The following is a 22,293-nucleotide window of genomic DNA, read 5'->3' as shown; positions in this document are numbered from 1 at the left end:
ATTTTTAAGCAAACTCACTAACCGGGCCCTTATTCAAACCGGCCCTTATTCAAGCACAGGCGTTTGCTATTTTTAAAGTAAAATTATACACAAAAATATATAAAAAAAAATATATATATATATAGATAAGATCGATCGTTACAATAATTAATATATTGTCATTTCCAGTTCTCAAGCATGATTTAAACAAGAATAACGAGAATTTTGACTTTCTACTCACCGCAAGTACAAATCCGCAAAAGAAGAAAAGTTTTGTGACGCCCTATCAATATTGGAATGACGCACTTGGTAGTCGGGACGCCAGTTTGAGAACCACGGTGTAACGTAATCAGGACGCCTGAGGCGTGAGTGTTATCTACCAGCGCTTAAAATTCAAAAGCGTCGCGACGCCAGTTTGGGAACCACGGTGTTACGTAATCAGGACGCCTAAGTCGTGAGTGTTATCTACCAGCGCTTAAAATTCAATAGCGTTGTGACAAAAGCGCTTCTTATTTCCCATTGTTCTCTACCACTGAAAAATCAGCTTTTACATCGGGCGGGTATTCACGCACCGGCCCTTATTTATTTTTATGTTCTGTTCACACGGGCAGCTATTCAAACGGGCCCTTAATCAAGATCGGGCGGTAAAACGAGCATATACAGTATTTGCTGTTTTTTAATTATGTTTATTTGTGCTTTAATAAAAAGAACAATTTCATAGTACATTTTTTTAGTTACCAAAATTTATCGTTCATCTTGCTCTACTGCATAGATGCTTAATTTTTTTTTTATCAAATGTAACCAATAACAAAAATTTTACAATATCAAAGTTTTGTATCAAGATTTATTTGTGTTTCTTTTTCGCCAAACAAAAGTCTGAATTTGAAATGAATTTACTAAATTTTCACAATAATTTTTATTTTAATGAATTACCAATTTTAGACTGTCAGATTAGTGGGTTATCAAAGATAAGATAAAGTATGCAAATTTTGAAAGTTTTTCAATAAATGGAAGAATTCTTAATAAAATAAGCAGCACTTTTATATAGTATGGTTTTATGGAAAAATGCATCAAATTTCAGCATTGTAATCATTAAATACCATTGTCTGTTTAAATATTGTTCTGCGTCCATAGTGCTAATCTTGTATAAAAACTTTATTCATTACAGGAACTAGAAATTCATTTTCGTGGAAGTATACTCAAAAGTCAAAGGAAGTCAGCAGATGCTACAACTAATGTTTTTTTTAAACAACTTCCAACCACAACGTCAAAAGCTGAATTTGGTGAGTTATAAATATGTTGTTTAAATTGAGTGGTGCTATGGTATGATGAGTACGTATTGGTCATCAAGTATTTTAGTTATGGTCATCAAGTATTTTTCATTTTTTGGGGATTTAATGTTAAATAAATATACTTTCATTGCTGCTGAAACTGGCATGTCATTCAGCAGCATCTTGCAGCATGTTATATAGCCTATTGTGATTCTTCAAACAGATTTTGTATTTTTATTGTTTATTATAAATATGGAAATACCAAACAAAATTTTCAGTAGGATATGATTGAATTTAAATCTAGGATATTCCAAATAAATTTTATGTAAAAATATAAATTGTTTCCAAGTTGTTACATTTGGTTGCAGAGCATTATTATGGATGGATGCTTGGCATACCGATCTGATTATCTTGCTCGGTTCACAGTTTCGGATCCTGGAGATAATTAAGTGCGAGAGGTTTGCTGAATTTCATGTCGTCAAATAGTGGTTCATGTACCCACTGGTTTATTGAGCTTCCTTCACCATCAAGTCCTTGCATCTGAAACAAATAACTAATTAATCCCATACCCAATCATGCATTGGTACCCGGATGAGAGGCCATGGTTCATTGTATAAGCCGCATTTATGATTTACCTTTCTTTTCCAGGGAAAATAGGAAATTCTATCATAATTTCTGATAAACGATGTTACATAGCTCAAATCAGAGTCTTAAATGCGATCATTTTTTGATAATTATTTATTATTCTCTCTCAGGATCACCATATGACAGTTTTGAGAATACTGGAGAAAATGTGGAGACTTTACAAGAAGTAGGAAGCCCCAGGTTAGATATAACGGTAGTTTAACTTAGTATGATATATAATGCTCACCTATATTTCAATTGTCAAGGATAGTGATGTCATAGTGCAGGTTCCCAAACTTTGTGTTCGTACGGCGCTAAATTATCAGGGAAACAATCGCTTTACACATACATGAAACTTGCTGCCTTTGGATAAAACTGAATTTTGTGATCGTGCATTTTATGCTTTTTAAAGTTTGTCAATATGTGCGCCTCAAGAAAAGGGAATGCCATTAAAAAACATTCACACTTATTTATCTAATGAGAGGTGTGCGGCAGTTGCTCTGAACACATCTTTTCAAAGCAGATGTTATACTTGTTATGCACATGCATTTCTCTCTCTATGTCCAAACGTAACCGGTATTTTGTTTGATTGACACCACTGTTGAAAACCCAGCTTTGCAGAGATAGGAGGTTGCACTTGTGGCCATTCCAAACAGGTCCTTGAACAAAATCTTCATATACACATCATTTAAAATGAGAAATAATAAAACATTTATAATAATTACAATATGTAAAAAGGTTTAAAGCCCATGCCCACCAGCTTACCTGGTGCACAATCTTTAACACTGTGAGTGAGGGGAGAAGGGTTTTGAAATTGAGTAATAGGGGCTGTTATTTGACCCAATGGATCAAAATTAATTCATTTGCATTCTCCAATTTTATCTTCAGAAGTGAACTCCCACTGTCTGAAGAAGAAGCAGCACAATCAGATAAAGAAGTAACGGAAGAACTTGCAAAGCCAACTCAGCATAGTAAGTCAGACATATTAATAGAATCAGATGGCGTTGGGCTGCGTTAAATGCTTGTAATTATGAGGAAGTGCTGATCCGTTGAGATGTTGGAATAATACAGGGGGTGTGCAACATTTTTTGCCGATGGGACATATAACCAACTTCAGACATCTAGCTAGGCCAGACAAAAAATTTAGTTTTTCCATAAACATGGAGAATTAATAAATTCCCACAATAAAGAATCCCATTTTATGTAACAGTTAGTGGGACATTGGAAACTTCAAGTTCTTGCATAGTTTGTTAAAATCAGCTTTGTCAGAACTGTCAACATAAACAGTCGGATTGGAATTTTATTCTTGGTGGGGAAAATTTGAATGCTGACAAGGGCCACACTGCCACACTGAATAGCTTGATGGAACGGTTTACGGCCCACGAGCCACCTGTTGCACACCCCTGAAATAATTGAATCTGTCCTCAACCAAATTTTCACACAAATAGTAAGGTTTGGCAAATCAACTGCCAAACTGGACAAATAAAACCCACTCCAGGTTGGAGAAGATATCAACTCCAGCTCCAAACTACAAGGAAATCAAATTTTGATTATAATTAATTGCCGTGGGCATGCCTTTTCAATAGCATCCATTAGGAACGCTTGGTTCACTTCATGTTTTTGAGTTTTAGTAAAAAATTCAGGAAAGTCTAAAATTACCGTATTACCCAGATAATTTAACATTTCAATTTCTACTTCTGACTTTGAGTTTGAAAATACCACTTCAGCTCCAATTCCAATAAAAACATTTCATCCTGCTTTTAGCATATATTGCTAACTGAGTCTTGGATTTCCTATTAGTTGCACATGAATCTTTGTATTTGGCTTTTGCTTGAAAAAGTCACTCACAGTTGTTTTATTGTAAGCCTGCTTTATTGATTCTGAAATATCTGAATTGCTACTCACTACTATTTTATATTCGATTTTGTTTTTGAATTTTGTATGAATTGCCCAGAAATAATTTTAAGTTCACAGCTTATATTGAAAATGTTTTTTATAGAAGTATGCTAAGTCGAAATATTTATTTATAGCTTTGCCCCAAATTGAAAATGTTTCGTCTCAAAGAAGTGGATCCGACATTCTTTTGACTTGGAATGAAGTACTTGACAGAAACGTTCTATACAACATAGAAATCTTCTGTGATGATGTGAAACTTGGAGAGACTCACACTACAGAGGTTCCTCAGTATAGAATGAAGTCACCTACACTTGGTAAAAAATATCGTTTCCAAGTCTGGGCCAGAGATGAATTGGGAAACTCTGGCATAAAAACACAGTCAAAGAATGTTATCAAATGTAAGTTATGGCCATTAATTATTAGGTGAAGTAGCAACCTCATAATTCAACTTCTTTGTTGTTCTAATAAATAGTGAGTGTATCAGTATGATGCCCCCCCCCCCCCCCCCCATCAATATTATAACAAATGGCAAGCATTTTCATTCTAACAACTTAGGGTTGCAATTTGCGTCTGACAATGTTGTTTCTATAACACATTAATCGGTCATCTGTGAGCCTTGGTAGCAATGTTGGGGGGACTCGAGTAACTCACTCATTCGAACTCGAATAACAGTCATAGCAACTTTACTTAGGACTCAAAAAAAAATTTTTGGCAAGTATTTGGAATAGCAAAAAATCAATTAAATATGAATTGCCATACATATCAATGCTGTATATTTGTAATGAGAAAAAGGCTTATTGGCATAAATTCAGTGGTTTCAAAATGACATTTATTCGAAATGAAAATGATTTACATCCGTTGACCAAGGCACAGTGTTTTTATTCTACCATTTGTGGTAGTTCAAGATTTGTTCACTGATGTTCACTGAGTCTTGGATTTCCTATTAGTTGCACATGAATCTTTGTATTTGGCTTTTGCTTGAAAAAGTCACTCACAGTTGTTTTATTGTAAGCCTGCTTTATTGATTCTGAAATATCTGAATTGGTACTCACTACTATTTTATATTCGATTTTGTTTTTGAATTTGTATGAATTGCGCAGAAATAATTTTAAGTTCACAGCTTATATTGAAAATGTTTTTTATAGAAGTATGCTAAGTCGAAATATTTATTTATAGCTTTGCCACAAATTGAAAATGTTTCGTCTCAAAGAAGTGGATCCGACATTCTTTTGACTTGGAATGAAGTACTTGACAGAAACGTTCTATACAACATAGAAATCTTCTGTGATGATGTGAAACTTGGAGAGACTCACACTACAGAGGTTCCTCAGTATAGAATGAAGTCACCTACACTTGGTAAAAAATATCGTTTCCAAGTCTGGGCCAGAGATGAATTGGGAAACTCTGGCATAAAAACACAGTCAAAGAATGTTATCAAATGTAAGTTATGGCCATTAATTATTAGGTGAAGTAGCAACCTCATAATTCAACTTCTTTGTTGTTCTAATAAATAGTGAGTGTATCAGTATGATGCCCCCCCCCCATCAATATTATAACAAATGGCAAGCATTTTCATTCTAACAACTTAGGGTTGCAATTTGCGTCTGACAATGTTGTTTCTATAACACATTAATCGATCATATGTGGGCCTTGGTAGCAATGTTGGGGGGACTCGAGTAACTCACTCATATGAACCCGACTGAATAACAGCCGTAGCAACTTTACTTAGAACCCCCAAAAAAAATTTCAAGCAAGTCTTTGGAACTCGAATAACAGTCATAGCAACTTTACTTAGGACTTAAAAAAAATTTTGGGCAAGTATTTGGAATAGCAAAAAATCAATTAAATATGAATTGCCATACATATCAATGCTGTATATTTGTAATGAGAAGAAGGCTGATTGGCATAAAATCAGTGGTTCCAAATGACATTTTTCCGAAATCAAAATGATTTACATCCGTTGACCAAGGCACATTGTTTTTATTCTACCATTTGTGGTGGTTCAAGATTTGTTCATTGGCGTTCGACTGCACTATGTCAAACTGTTATGTGGAATACTGGCACCCCCGAAGTATGTGAACCAAGATACACCGGAACGTTGTATGTGTACCAGGTTAGGGTTAGGCCATATTTTTATTATACAATTTCCTTTTTTTATTTCTATTATGAGTTTGGGGACTAGCCAAGTGACTCTTACAGTATTTGTACCTGGAATTATGGCCTAATCCTAACCTGGTACACATACTGAGTTTGGGGACTAGCCAAGTGACTTCCACAGTATTTGTACCTGGTATTATGGCCTAATCCTAACCTGGTACACGTACTGAATTTGGAGACTAGTCCAGTGCCTTCCATAGTATTTGTACCTGGAATTATGGCCTAATACTAACCTGGTACACATACTACGTTACGGTGTCAGCTATCTTGGTTGACATACATCAGGGAGTACCGAGATAATTATGCAGAAACCACTACTCTAATGTCTCCTAAACTCCATCCTCTTCCCTTAAATGCGATACATAAAATATATTGTGCTCTGGTCATACAAGCAATCTAAATTTATGGAACTAAATCATATTTCTATTCCTAAATGTGAATAAGTTGTTCCACACCTGACCTGGGAAAAAAAAAATTTGAAAATTGCAACTCAATACACAGGGAATTGCTCTAGAAACTTGAGGTAACAAATATTTTGTCGCATTTCCCAAGCCTTTTCTATAATTTTCTTTCTTTTCGCAAAATGTTCAAATGATAGTGAAATTATAGCTGAGCCTGCTTTGATTTATGTCCAAGTACCCAGTTCCTGCTCAAGCTATTTCTTGCGTTTATATCAGTAATTAGCAATCTTCTCCTTTTGTAGCCTATTATCCCCTTTCCCTAATGGTCGTTATGCACCTGGAACAAATTACTGGTTAACTATTTCCATACCTGACATGGACTGGTAATCGAACAGGGGTTGTGGTTCGCTATACAACTGAAACGTCGTATATACTTTCCTTTCACCGGGATGAATATGGAACTCCTAATGACATCGGAAAGGTTCTTTAGATAACTTTGGAACAAACGGTTAAAATTTATTTTTTTCGCATTATAAAACAAATCTATTTTTTTAGTGGTAAACGTCGAAGTTACCGGCGGCTCCCTGAGACTGAACGAGTGCAAAGTCACGTTTCCTAGTGGAACTTTCAACAAACAAACAACGGTCTGGATGTCGGTTGGAATTGACAATTCAATATGCTCCAAAGAATACATTGGTATCACACCAGTTATCGATATCAGCGCGGATTCGGAATTCCTCGAAGATGCGATCGTGCAAATTCAGTCATGGTGTGTCGGTCTAGAGAAAGACAAAATTGACATATTACATTTCTCAAGTAAAACTGATTGGGACATAATTAATCCTCATCGAATCACAGAGGATAACAGCATAGAATTTCGATGCAGAGAGTTCAGCCCAGTTATGGCCGTCATCAAGTGGTTGCTATTTGGAACACAGGAGCTTCTTATGGAACATCGTCTTTATATTTTAAACAAAAACCAATTTCATTTTGCATTTTTCACATGCAGTGAGACTGTTCGAAGCCATGTCATATCTGACTTCCAAGAGTTACGAGGGCAACTTGCTCCTATCCGACTTCCCCAAGTCTTATTACGAACTGGAGACAGAGTTCACATAAAACTCCAAATTGATCCCGAACAAGAAGACTTGCATTTCAATTATCTTAATGGCCGTACTTTCCTAGTAGACAAAACATTTTTAGGAAAGCAAAGAAATGATTACATGTTCCATCTTCTACCTGAATTAGAAGAATATCCCAGAAAAAAAATTAGATATGAGATGGTGAAGTATGGTGATGACCGGGAGATATGCGTACATGATTTTAATTTTCCATTAGAACCAGTAGGTGAGTAATAGAGCACTACTGGAAAATTCGCTTGTCCATATCTCAGTGCCACGCGACAATTTTGTCAAAAAGCCTTTAAAAAAATCCCAGCATTGTATAAAGCTCGTCTCTGTTGCTATACATCATTCGAAGAACATTTATTTTTATGTCTTATTTCAAACATGGACTAATCGATGACCATTAATCCTGTAGTCAGTAGTCCCTTATCATGTTGCTTGCTTTTCATTATTTCACAAATGATTACCGTAATGAAACATTAATTGTCTGACAATTAGGGCTGGGAATTTCAGGGAAAACATTTTAACCAGTAACTGGGTATAATTAATCGGTTAACCTCAGCGTGACGTTTGACACAATCAGATATAAATTTAGCTTGTCAGGTCACAATGGTTTAAAAACAATTTCACGAGATTTCATCCTGGTACCGCTCGAAATTATTCACAAATCGAGGCAGGTTCATAGTCGCTCTACTGCAAGAGATATGCAGTGTGTTCCCGAAAGAATTTTAGTGAGATGAATTTACAATATATTAATTATTTTTGAAAAAATTGTGAAGTATAAATGTGATTTGTATCTGAGATGTCGGTTAATGGTCAAAATAAATCGTAACCATTAACCATCTAAAATTGATTAACCAGTTAACCATTCCCAGCCCTACTGACATTGTATTTCCTACAATATTGTTTTTTTGTGCAGATCATCAACGACCACCATCTCCAACTTACAACTTTTATGGGGATCCGGAACAATTGCACATAGAGGGCCAAGGAAACATACACTTTCAACGAGATTTACAGCAGGTAAGTGCAATAATGATTGTTAATAATACAGTAGATGATTTCATGAAGTATTTTAGTCACCAAACTTATCATATCATTATCAGTTCAAGTTGATAATTATACTCACCATTGAAAGTTAATTTTAATGTTATTAAATGTCATAATTTTTTTCAGGTGCAAAATCAACAGCTGTTCAAAATTGCTGCACTTCTGTTACTTGTTGCTTTTCTCCACACTTTTTTAGTGAGGTGGCTTGATTACATCGTGTAATTTGTTTGTACTATTTACTACCTATCTGCATTTTTTAAAATTTATCGTAATGTTGCCCAAAGAGTCCCCCAGATTAGCCTGTCATCTGCTGGTATATACTGTGTTTAAATATATTTTCAAACACCCCTATAAAAGTTAGTATTGCAAATTTGCAAACCCACAACAAGTTATAATACTAAGTATGTTAGGAATTAATGGATGTTATAATAAATGTTGGACTTGTGTGATGAATTTTGACTCTGGCTCCACCTAGTGGTTTGACATAATGCTCCTAAACAGAGAGAGCAGAATGGTAGCTGAGGACTCTGCCAGAGCCCAAAGTAACTTTGCCCCTCATCTATGTAAGGTAAAAACATATGTGTATTATAAATTCTAGTTATATTATAATAGGAATAAATGTAGAATATTACAATGACATGCAATGCTTCCATTTTTCATTTTATATATGTCAGATTTTTAAATTTTCATGCACTGCAATTAGCTTTTCTTGTTTATCATGATTGACGACACTGTACATAATCTTGCTGTATTGGAATGAAATAACAATTGGATAAATAATTCAACTTATCCAATCCTCAATCCTTCCTGATGTATATAGGTTTTCTCTATAACTTCGTGTGTTTCCCTGTGTTTTAAAATGTGAAAAAAAATTAAAAAAAAATAAAGAAAAAAAAATTTCATGTTTGAAAAAAATAGCAAAAAAAATAAAAAACAGTAGTAAAAGTATAAAAATTTTCACGCATTCCCTTAAATTTCAAAATTTAAAAAAAATTAAAAACAACTAAAAAAAATTCCTGAGTAGCTCAGAAATTAAGGAGGCTGATATATGAGTGGAAATATGAAGGTCCACTGAAGCCCCAAAATCTACTGAGACCATAAGATATTATAGTGTAAAATCACATGCCAGTGAATACCGATGGGTGTATTGAATATATATATTATTTTTATGTCGACCAGATTTTAAAAATTTCATGTACCGGTAATTGTAGTTTCATTATTTCTTGAGATTTTTTAGTTTTTCATGATTGATAACTACTGCACATAATCTTGCTGTATTGGAATCCTTCTTACTGTATATATGAGTTTTCCTTGAAACTTCACATTAGCTTAATATTTGAAATAAAAAAAAATAATAAAAAATATAAACAAAAAAAGCTTTCATTTTGATATATTCATTTACAAAATTTACCAAAAAAGTTGGCATTTATTTATTCTCTTATTTCATGAAACAAAATGTGCTTATTGTGTGTGATGTCTCAAACCTGATTTATTTACAGCCTTTGCCTATTTTTGTATTTTGGCTGTTCAACATTCAAAAAGCTTACAGGCTAGTTGTGTGGCTTTCATATTTCATTTTCTTTCTTTTTTGTTTCCGATTGATTGGAACTTTTGACTATGACATTGTAAATAAAACACATGTTTAGGTTTTCTCGATTCGTCTCATTGTTTTCCGATAAATATTTATAGCTAGTGCCTAATTTTGATTGCTCGATTATTGCAGCAGTCAGTAGAAATGGGAAATTCCCCATCAATTGGTGTTTGACTTGGTAATAATGTAATCTTTAGTAAATTCACTATATCTAGTAAGTGATATCCAGTTGGATAATTTGTACGGTACTTACCATCATCACAAATATTTCCATTTTTTTTTATTTATCGGGAGATATTTGAACCTTGGGTGTCGTTGCTCGATAACCAGCTTTGGTTCCTCGTGGCCTCACTTCCCCAGTAAAACTCATAATTTGTTGTCGATCGATATTTATTTTACTGATTGGAAAAAATAAACTTGACTTGCTTTCACTTAGTGATGAGATAAATGTTACAACTGCTATTGTATGTATTGATATTGGCTAATTTTATTTAACCTAATCCTAACTCGTCTTAAAGAGCTATTGTTCGAATTTTTTCCAATTTTTGTTGTGAAATGCATCACCTTTTGCTCTTATGTTTTACAATTATTGTCAACTACTGAAATCTACAATTTATGTGTATATTTTAGAACATCTCTGAGATGATAAAATATTGTGATTTGTCGGCAACTTTCATGACTGTTATAATAAATTAATTTCAACTCTGGCTCCACCTAGTGGTTAGGATAGGATAGGATTTACATATTTATCCCGGGGAAGAGGGAAAACGGTAAGACAGCTTATCCATATGGCGAACCACGGCCTCTCGTCCGGTTACCATTCCAAGTCGGGTATGGGATTAGTTATATTGTTTGTTTTCGGAAGCATGGACTTGGTGGTGGAGGAAGCCGTAACGGACCAGCGGTTACGTGAACCACCCAACGACGGCGAGGAGTCCAGCAATCCTCTCGCACATAACCATCCCTGCATGGGATTCGAACCTGCGAACCCACGCAGAGTAATTAGAGGTGCGGTGGCGAGCGTATTCCTAACGCTTAGCCCGTTGAGCCTCACCGCTGCGCCATTAGACATTATGTTCCTAAACAGAGAGAGCAGAATGGTAGCTGAGGACTCTGCCAGAGCCCAAAGTAACTTTGCCCCTAATCTATGTGAAGTAAAAACATATGTGTATTATAAATTCTAGTTATATTATAATAGTAATACATGTAGAATATTACAATGACATGCAATGCTTATTGTAAATTTCCATTTTGTATATGTCAGCTTTTTAAATTTTCATGCACTGCAATCAGCATTTCTTGTTTATCATGATTGACAACACTGTACATAATCTTGCTGTATTGGAATGAAATAACAATTGGATAAATAATTCAACTTATCCAATCCTCAATCCCTCCTAATGTATATAGGTTTTCTCTATAACTTTGTGTGTTTTAAAAAATTTCAAAATGTAAAAAAAATTTTAATGTTTGAAAAAAGTAAAAAATATCAAAAAAAAAAAAAAAAAGTAGTAAAAATGAAAAAAAAAAATTTTCATGTATTCCCTAAATTTTGTAATATAAAAAAAATTAAAAAATAACAAAAAAAATTCCTGAGTAACTCAGAAATTAAGGAGGCTGATATATGAGTGGAAATATGAAGGTCCATTGAAGCCCCAAAACTCACTGAGACTATGAAAAATGCTAGTGTAAAATTACATGCCAGTGAATACTGATTGGTGTGAGACTTAAAGTACTCACAGGCAGAGCTCATGGAGTAGCCTATTAGCTTCCGTTTTGATTCTTTTGCTGAACAAAAATAATTCTTGTTTTTATTTTATTGAATTACTTCATTATTAAACTATATTGAATCAAAGGGTTTCCGATATTAACCAATGTCATATTATGTTTATATTTCTCTCAGATCTCAAACTAGGGTCTGCGAGGGATAATTGGGTAGGGTGGGTGTGGCTGAACAGCTGTTAGTTTTGGCGTCATAGACTAACGTTGTTCTTGGCGCTGTTGTGTCATTTAGTTCTTTGAATTTCACTTTACTTATTGGACACGAAAGGGTCTTATGGATCTCTTAGTATTCTTCTTTAACTACAGGATCAATTGCTAAAAATTTTCTACGGCTAAAGATTGTTCAAAAATTTATGTGTTCTCTATGAAATTCGTATTTATCTTTTCTGTGTGATGACGTGATTAAAATAAAATATTTGCATCATGTCTTTGTTCCATGACCGCATTTCAGCGATCACACTAAGGTTAATAGGCATCATTTAGTTGCAATAAATCAGTAACACAATTTGTGTTGCAATTTGAGGAGTGGCAGCTGATGCGAATGTTTTCCGAATAGCTATATGCTATGTTCTGTATTGTGTTTTACGTTTGAAATTATGGGGGTCCGCAATTGCCCCAGAGAGGTATAAGGGGTCCGTAGGCGTGGTAACTTTGGGAACAACTTTCTTAGATGGATAATTTTATGAAGCAAAATTTGCAGTTTATGTGCAATGTCTCAAATCTGATGCTACAGATGATTATTGAAAGTAATCTTTGGCTAAAAAATAAATTATTTTTGATCGCTTACAGCCTAGTCGAGTCATTATTGTTTCTAATATTTGTCTTTCGATTGGGATTTTGGAATATGACATTGTGGATAAAACACCCATTATAAGTGGTTATTTTCATACAAATCTGCTTTTCAAATCAGTCTCTTTGTTTGTACTGTATAGAGCAGGGTGGTCCAAGGTTGCCGGCTCCGGGAGCCACAAAATTATTTTTGCATTGTTCGCGGGCCACAATAATGCCAAGAATATAGGTAAACAGTGCATTACAAATTAAACATTTTATCATGCAAACACATTGATCACTATTTGGCATTTATGAAGCTAAAACATGTTAAAACTTACTAAAACCTGCAAAGGCCTTCTTCAGCTTTCTTTTCAAACTCATGTTTACGAAATAACTTATAAATAACTGCAGATTCATTAATTACCGAATGTAAGCTAACAGGAGGGTAAATACTGAATTTTCTGACAAATAGGCAGCATTTTTTCTAATACTGTTTAGGGTGGTTGCAAAAAACACACGGCATGAATTATATTGTTGGGCCCTAACGTTGATATTTAGTTATTAGGCATAGCCAACCTAGGCTAATAAAATTCACAATCGATTTTTAGTTTATTATAATGCCAAAATTGTTAGCATATATTTCTGACCAAGAAGATTAAAAAAAAATTTAGACTGCCAAGCACATCATTCAACTTCGCTAGTTGCCTCAGCCGATTATAACACTAATCAATTCAGCGACATTAGTGATGTAACAATATGTCCAAAAAATTTTCTGGTTAATTTTATATGAAAACAACACCAAATGCGATTCTTTGACCACTTTCCGAATGTGACGCGGGCCACAGATCATGAAGCTGCGAGCCACATGTGGCCCGTGGGCTTTGGTTTGGACCACCCGAGTATAGAGTGAGTAGTACCGGTAACTGATGATGATAATTCATGTTTGAAATTCTCAGTGATTCCTGTATTTAAATGCCTAACTTTTGCTTGATATGTTATTTTAATTATTGTAAAAGTGAAATATTTCAATAAAGAGCTCATAACTTTATGATATAAAATGAAATGATTAACATAACACTTTGGCCTGCATAATCTAACAGGTCTTTAGTCAAAAACGTTTATGAATTGAATTTCCTTTTAACTCTGCGTTATTCCGAAGCTTTGGATCCTTGGAAACTCATGGAAAGATCGGTCAGGTTGTTTCTCAGACGTTACAGAGCACCCGTATACGACACAGTACCATATTCAATTATTTCATCGTCTAATAGCCGTAATAAGCCTATGCTGATTATTGAGTCGAAATAAACTTATACTAGTCCTGTAGTAGCCAGTCTTTGAAAGAAAGTAAACAGAAGAACCTGATACCCCAATCTACGTTTGTGCATGGACTGTTATGAAACATTCAATTTATTTACAGAGTTTGTTTTTTTCAGTAACAATTTTTTGTCACTGTTTTTTGCAATGAAATTGAACCACAGCATCACCATATTACGTCAACGAGTGTTTTTTATTCCATATTTTTGCAGGAAAAGCACCGTTATGATACAAATACGCGTCTCACATTTTAAAATTCATTTGAAAGGCTTGGCGGTGTGGCGCATCGTGCTAAGCGTTAGGAATACGCTCGCCACCTCATCTCCGATTACTCTTCGTAGGTTCGCATCGCATGCAGGGATAATCATGTGCGAGAGGATTGCTGGACTCCGACACCGCTGGTCGGTTACGGCTTCCTCCACCATCAAGTCCATGCTTCCGAAAACAAATAACTAATCCCATACCAACCTGGACTGGTAACTGGACGAGAGACCGTGGTTCGCCATATGATTAAGTCGTCATATCGGTTTCCTCTCCCCAGGATAAATATGTGAATTCTATCCTAAGGTACTGTAATTGCCCGATTTTACATCGTTTCTTTGTTTTATTGTGTTCTTTTGACTGTTTTTGGTGGAAGGGCACGTACTTGTACGTTTATAACTTTTTTATTAAGTTATGCCCGTCCTCCAGGTCGTCTGTGTTTTGTTTGTCCGTTTGTTGTTGTTTTGTTCCTATCAGAGTGATTAAAATAAAATTGATTGGTTGATTGAGAGCTATGCACCTTTCCCCGACCTTTGACCCCGGAATATTCTTCCTATACTTTACCATTGCAATATTCTCGTGGCTATTTTAGGAGTGCTTTTGTGTGTTGGCGCCCGTAAAATGGGGTATATGTTTCAAACCATCATTATGATTCATCGCATACAACGATCTGTTTTTAAAAATACCGATAAAGAATTTCAGGCTAGTCTATCACAGCTATTTCTACACTTATTTTTTTTACTGCAATTAAATTAAAACTCCTAGAAAGACAGAGTGACCATTGAAATATCTGATTTATATTTAAGTTTCCGAAACACAACTGAAAACTAACGAATAGAGTTTAAAAACGCAAAAACGAGGTAAGGTTTACAACCACGCTTGAAAATCTGTCTGAGTGAGAAAAGTGTCTGAGCGGATGCGAAATGGGGGCATTGTTACGTCAGTTTGTGCATCTTGATGATTGGCCAATGTCACGAAGTAAACAAGGTAGTCGATGCTCGGGGAAAGGTCCATGTTCAGTGGGACTTGTCGGTAACGCTCCGCTGCACACAATTTGACCCCGCCTATTATCAACAGCACAGCTGTTCTGAGTGCAGCTGCATTCCCAGCTGACTTCGCCGGTCTGAAGCGCGACCTTGCGTTGGCCAGTTTTATTTGCTATACCGGTACCGGTACCTGTATACTGTGTTTATTAAAGGCGGTTAAAGTTGGTAGAATAAGATGCTTCTTTAGTAGTTACTTCTAGGAGGATGGTAGAAAGACAGTTCAAAAGTTTGCACATAACCGCAGTACAGAAATAGTCTACGTGTAATATTTTGAGCCTTAGTGGAACAGTGGAAGGTTTAGGAAATTTTGGAATTTCAAGATTTTACTTCAGTGTGTTGTCATTGGTTTTTATATACTCGTTATTTCACGTTTCTGAGATAATATAAGGATATTTGAAATTGAAACAAACTGCAATTCACGACACCGGCTGACAGGCTGTGGCTTTCATAGCGGAATGCTATTGAATAAATTTCATAGTTGCGTGTAGCTCGCCTCTCTTTGCAAGTAAAAGATAAAATTTTCGAATTAAACATCTCCCCCCTATTGCTAGCTGCGCCGCTGCCGGCACGTATATATATACGGTATATGATAATTTTTTTCAAATCTAGATTTTGTATATTCATACTGAATTATACCACACCCATTTCTAATTTTCCATTTTTTATTGTTTCTCAGTATATCATAATGGATGTTTCATCTATAGCAGACGCAACGAATAACTTGATAGTATATCTGGCAACAATCATAGAGATTGCTCATTATACTCTGGTAATTTACGGAGTACGGAATGACTGGGGTGAGTTGATCATATATAGACAGTTTTTTACGTTTCAAAAAATGTGGTTTCGACCAGTGGTGGGATTCAAATTTTTGTCGAATGTCATATATTTTTTAGCCGGTTCTGTTGCAAAAAGTCATGTTTTTTTCAGTAATGTCAACCGGTTCACAGATCTCATAAAATCCACGAGACGGTTCTATAGAACCGGTGCGAACCGGTTGAATCCCACTACTGGTTCCGACCCGCAACCTCAGAAGGATGGCTTGATGCTTCCTAAAGGCCTATTCTCTATCAGTAGTTGATACCTCCTAAATAATTATACTTTGGGTAAAACATAGAATCCAAAATAAATCTATTGCATGCTTTTTAACTGAGATATACTCTAGTGTAGGGGTTCTCAAACTTGTAGTGTCATGGAACCCGGGAATGGCCCCACAATTAGTTTCAAAAAATAAAAACACAATTGTTATTTGCCGATTATTGTTTCTGAATAAATTAAAATTACTTTATTTAATGACTCCGCTTGTAAAATTTTATTGATGACGTTATAGTTTTTTGGACATTTACAAAATCAGCCAATTCAGTATTTTAATAAGTAAGTGAATAGCTCGGAAAGCCCCTGAGTTTCAATCACAGAGCCCTTCAAGAAAATTATTTTAAATTCAGATGTCAACAAGGCAAGGAAACAGCCAGTTGCCACATGGTTGATGTCGATAGCTTGTTGCTACGGTGGAGGGATGATCATAAGTGTTTGTGTAGGAAAACCTGCTCTGACTCCTCTATCCAATAATCAGGTATGGATTTGTTTTATTGTTAAGCTCAGGGGTGTGCAATCTGCGGTCTGTGGCCAAATGCGGCCCACAAGGAAAAATAATGCGGCCTGCAATTTTATAGTTGTTTATTCTAGTATGTGAGAGTAATTCCCAATCCATTTGCATTGCAAAGTCTATACCCGAGTCCAATTTATTATCTATGACCTTACAATGCCCTAACAGCTAGGTTGTGCGAACAACGCATGTCAGGATCAATAACCAATATTTTTGTGTCTACTGGAAACCTCTGTTAAAATAATGGTGTGGCCCTCGGTTTCACCCACTTATTTGTACCCCTTGTATTGAAAGCTGCACATCCCTGAATAGTTAATCTGAGTAAAAAAGCATATGCTATGCTTTCCAAACCGGTACGAGGCCTTCCGGCAGTCAAATTCACGATCCAGAGATCGCTATAGCGACCAATTTAGTCGTAATTCCGACCCCTGTTCTAACCTTGCAGAACGGTAGTGTTCTGCGGAACATAGTTTGAGAAACGCTGGAGTAGGCTGTGCTAAACCGGAAAGATTTCAATCATTCGTAAAATTGTAGATCCTTACGTATCGACAGGTATCGGTGGCAACATAGCATGTGATAGCCTGGACCTATAAATAATTCATACAACATATAATAATTTTTCATTCCAGTCAGTTCTCATGATGACAATAGTATGGTGGCACATCTTCTACTCTCCCAAAGATGTCATTTATAATTTGTTGTCATGGAAACCAGCGATGTTAGTGATTGTTCTGGGAAAAGAAATGATCCGAACAAGAAAAATTATAAAAGGTATGCTATATATTTGTTTACATTTTCTGATATTTGATGTTTGTGAAAAATTTGCATTAAACTTCGCAATTCCAGCCGTTTAGGAATGATTTTCATGTTTATATCAGGGGAAAGGAATGTTGATAAGACAGCTTGATAATATGACGTACCTTGGCATCTGCTTTAGTTACAAGTCTGTGTTGAGTATGGTGTAAGTTAGCCAGTCATTTGTTTCAGATTTCAGGACAAATTTAATTTGTAAGAACTTTATTACATGACACATGGAAATACGCTGTGTTCCACTGTGCTTGTTTTTCTTCTGTAGTCTCGGTTCTTAATTAAGGCCAATATATATTGAGCATTGATACATGTGCTGCGTGCTGGTATGAATGCAAAGCGTTGCTCTCTTGTTATGTTAAATAATTTTGTTTCACTACGATTCTCACACGACAACACTTTATTTCGCTGTGCTCATCTCCATGTATGTGTAATTATTGGAATTTTACTCTCTTGTTATTTCAAACAATTATTTTCATAATTTAGGAGTGAAACTTGGTCGTGGAGCTTTCCCTGACTCTCTGTTGATCTGTACTATTCTTGGAATGTTTGGAGCCTGCGGAGGGGGGTTCGTCAAAAATGCTGCAACGTTTGTGAGGAAACAATGGAATCATGAGACCGTGAAATCTATTCATTTGGCTACGTGAGTATTGATTTGTTACAAATCGAGACATGAAAATTACGGTAATTATTACGGTAGTTAGTGACTGGGCTATGGAGTCTCAATTTATTGCAAACTTCTGGCACATTCGAGCAGGAGTAAGGATTTTGAAATCTTTAGAGCAGACAGACAATCAAGTTTACAATTCCAAAAGAGTTTAAATATAAATTCAATGTTTTGACTCCAATTTCTAAATATCACTAAAATAATAAAAGTTAATAAGATGCTATGAGCTAGCGCTACTAAAATTTGTGGTAACTCTGGCTCCATCTAACCCGGTAGACTTAGCTCCAATGGCTATGACTCATGCCCTGATAGTGACATTCATACATTTTCTAAAATGAAAGAACCCATTGTTAGTAAGCTTGAAACATGAGGGAACCCGTTCTAGAATTCTGAATTGCTCCTTGGGAACGCAAAATGGTTTTCTAAGATGAGGGAACCAGTTTTACACAGAAGAGGACCTGTTCTTACAATTTTGAATTTAATTACTAGCAATTTACCATAATATCCTATTTTTTTCAGAGTAACAAAGCTCAGCCTCCTGTTCTCTCTACTTTACAATCTACAACTTCTAGGAATCCTGCCGATCTCATTCAACACTGTTGTTCTTCTACAACTAACTGTGATGTTCCTGATATCGGTAAGATATAATAGATTATAGGCAATTAGCCCATGATTCAATATGGCCTGCTGAACTTGAGTGAAATAGATTAACACTTTGTGTTTTTACCTTTTTGCGTTCTAATACGGCCAGGCCAATTGGATACTCCCGTAATGTGTACCAGGTTAAGGGTTATTCTCTACAGCAGGCCTGCCTAATGTCTTTTATGGTTGCGGTCCACTTTCACATTAGAAAGTTTTTTGTAGGTTGCAAACTCAAATACCAGCCAAGTTTTGATTTACCTTGGAAATAAAATAGTTTATATTCATAATGAATCAAATCCAAAAATACTGAGTAGATCAGGCGAAATATTTGAATATCGTATTGATACCAAAATATTAGAGCGGCAGTTTACTATTCGAATATCTGGTAACACATTACCTGGGCATGTCACTGAATCAAATTCTTGCCTTGTATTTGTACCTATAAATAGTCTTCCCATTGAAAAAACATTACAAACTTATTTATAGCGCTGGCCTTGGAATTCCCTGCAGGATTCGAACCTATGAACTCATGCAGGTTAATTAGAGGTTAGATAGCAGGCATTTCAAGTCCTATGACACGTTTAGACCAACTCTACATATAAGAAGTTTAACAAATTCTCGTTATTTCAGGCTTCTTCCAAGTTTGGCGTCAACTTTGATCCGTTCCATCGAGTTGAGAAGATTATCACAAGTTGTGTGATAGATTATTCTGCGTATGGGGGAGCTGAGGAAGAAAAACCCCCTCAGAAAAAAGCCGGGGAGGAAAAATCCCCTGAAAAGAAAAAAGATTCTTTGAAAAAGAAAGAATAAGTCCACAGGTTTTCAAATTTAATTTACTTTCTGTAATACATCGGATTATCTGTTTAATTTAAATCAGGGTATTTTTTCCGATATTGAAACTTGTATTTCCCTCTTTCAACGTTAATTTAAACAGTTTTTATAATTCTGTATTACAAATCCCCATGCATTGCATTAATGCAATTTATGATTGTGTGACTGTATTATAAATATTAAATTATATATTATTATAACGCAGCTAAAGTTTTAACATAGTCTTCCCTCTCTCAATATTAATTTTGTTAATTTATTTCATTTTTAAAACAAATATTTTTTTATTTAAATGAGTTTAAATTGAACAATGCAATAATCTTGTGAAAAACTAGTCATTCGGGAACCACTGACATTTATTACAATCAATTGTTTCAAATACTCGAGTGCAGCGTTTCTCAAACTGTGTTCTGTTCCACATGCTTTCTGAAATTAGTCTGCTGAACAGGGACAAAATTGGTCGCCATGGCGATCTCGGCCTTACTTCGGCGATAAATTTTTCTCCCAACTGGTGACAAACAGTTGAACAGACCTTGCTATCTGGGAAGTCCGGGAAGATATGCATTTTACCATATTCAATTGTTTTGAGTCGAAATAAACTTATACTAGTCTCGTAGTGGCCAGTCTTTGAAAGAAAGTAAACATGAGGAACCCGATACCCGAATCCATGTTTGTGCATAGACTGTCAAGGGCTGTTGGTATTTTAATCAGGCTCAAAAATTATGTGCCATTGAGTGTTTTACGAACTGTTTATTTTGCAATTTTTCATTCTTCCATTCAATATGATATTGTCCTATGGGGTTCAGCATCAAAAATTCTCCCAAAAATCAATCAATTTCACTGGTTATTAGATTGGCTTCCTATGTGAAATTTAAAACAAGTTACCTAAATTTTCTTGTTAAGGATTACTAGAGTATAGTTATAATATTCAATAGTGATTAAAACATGTAACTGTCCATCATAAATGGTCACATTGCCACTGTTTGCTTACTATCTTTCAAATTTCAAACTAATTTTAAATAATTTTCTACAATTCACTTATTTTTTCTGGTACCTATTATTATCTGTATTGAGAGTATACTTCGTTTAAATATTTGGTAGTTAACTAGTCGACGGTTACTGTATATTTTTTTTCTCAATAATTATTTATCTGGAATGAGTGGTGGCTGACTTTGATGGCCTTTGGTCGTATCCAGTAGTGGGGTTCAGCTGGTTCACACCGGTTCTATAGAACCGTCTCACGGAATTTTATGAGAACAGCGAACCGGTTAGCATTACTGGTTACTCTCAATGACTTTTTGTAACAGAACCGGGTGAAAAATATGACTTTTGCGATGGAACCGGCTGACAAAAAAATTGAATCTCACTACTGGTCGTATCGCCATCTCCCAGTCTTCTCCTGACTTTTTTTTTGCTGAAACAGTGATTGTTTAGTATGTACCAGGTCGCTTTGCCGTACCTATTGCTTTTCATTTTATTTATTCAATAACATATTTAGTTCGATTTTATTATATTCATCGGGTTTCTGTTAGATTCCCCCAAGGGTGGAGTCGCTCGATAACCAGTATTGGTTTTCGACTTCTCCTTTCACCCTGGAATGCGACTTTTTTATATTTCCTTCAGTTTGTGTATGTATAGTTTGTACTTTCAGCATGTTGAAGAAATAAATTACTGATTACTATATTTACTAACTCACTCCTTTATTTCTAGCTTTGCCGCAAATTGAAAATGTTTCATCTCAAAGAAGTGGATCCGACATTCTTTTGACTTGGAATGCAGTATCTGACAGAAACGTTCTATACAACATAGAAATCTTCTGTGATGATGAAAAACATGGAGAGACTCACACTACAGAAGTTCCTCAGTATAGGATGAAGTCACCTACACTTGGTAAAACATATCGTTTCCAAGTCTGGGCCAAGGATGAATGGGGAAACTCTGGCATCAAAACGCAGTCAAAGAATGTTATAAAAGGTATATTTCCAGGATTATGTAGATTTTAATTTTTTTTGTCATGGACTTCTGTAAATAATACACATACGAGTATACATAAGAGCAACCACTGGCAGTCAGAATCATATTGTGGTGACGATAGACTGCTCAACCCATTGTAACAATTTATTCCAGTTTTGTCATGGATTATATCCCAATCGACTAGCACAGGGGTGTGCAAAATGTGGCCCGTGGCCCACGAAACGAGTTTTTAGTTTTGTTTATCTGGTACGTGCGGGCATTCCAATCTCTTTGCGCCGCAAAGCCTATACTGTACCAGTACCTGGGTGCCACTGCCATATTAGCAACAACAGCTAGCAGAATTCTGTTGCCAAATACACACTGCTGAGAAAACATAGCAAAGGCACAGCCTGCAGCCTTACCCAGTTACTTGTATCTGGCCCTCCTGTAATGAAGTTTGCATACCCCTGGACTACAGCATGATATTAAAATTAAAGCAAGTAAGAATTACAGTATGCACTAA

General features: G+C 35.5%; 1 protein-coding gene across 1 annotated transcript; it reads left to right on the top strand.

Moving 5' to 3' along the window:
- Window positions 1–6,889: 6,889 nt before the first annotated feature.
- LOC144431789 (uncharacterized) lies at window positions 6,890–12,172 on the top strand. The gene is made up of 3 exons (XM_078119653.1): window positions 6,890–7,675; window positions 8,372–8,475; window positions 8,629–12,172. Exons 1-3 carry the CDS (start codon window positions 6,979–6,981, stop codon window positions 8,722–8,724), a joined length of 897 nt encoding a protein of 298 aa, XP_077975779.1. The 5' UTR covers window positions 6,890–6,978; the 3' UTR covers window positions 8,725–12,172.
- The last annotated feature ends 10,121 nt before the right edge of the window (window positions 12,173–22,293 follow it).

This window comes from Styela clava, chromosome 2 (assembly GCF_964204865.1).
Source record: "Styela clava chromosome 2, kaStyClav1.hap1.2, whole genome shotgun sequence".
Taxonomy (NCBI): domain Eukaryota; kingdom Metazoa; phylum Chordata; class Ascidiacea; order Stolidobranchia; family Styelidae; genus Styela; species Styela clava.
Note: the sequence above shows the minus strand (reverse complement) of the source record. Positions and strands in the feature narration are given on the sequence as shown.

Bases quoted from the DNA above. Each gene is read 5' to 3' on its own strand.
- LOC144431789 (XM_078119653.1), top strand. From the start codon at position 6,979: ATGTCGGTTGGAATTGACAATTCAATATGCTCCAAAGAATACATTGGT. The intron at 7,676-8,371 runs GTGAGTAATAGA...TTTTTTGTGCAG, and splicing joins TTTTCCATTAGAACCAGTAG to ATCATCAACGACCACCATCT. The intron at 8,476-8,628 runs GTAAGTGCAATA...AATTTTTTTCAG, and splicing joins TTCAACGAGATTTACAGCAG to GTGCAAAATCAACAGCTGTT.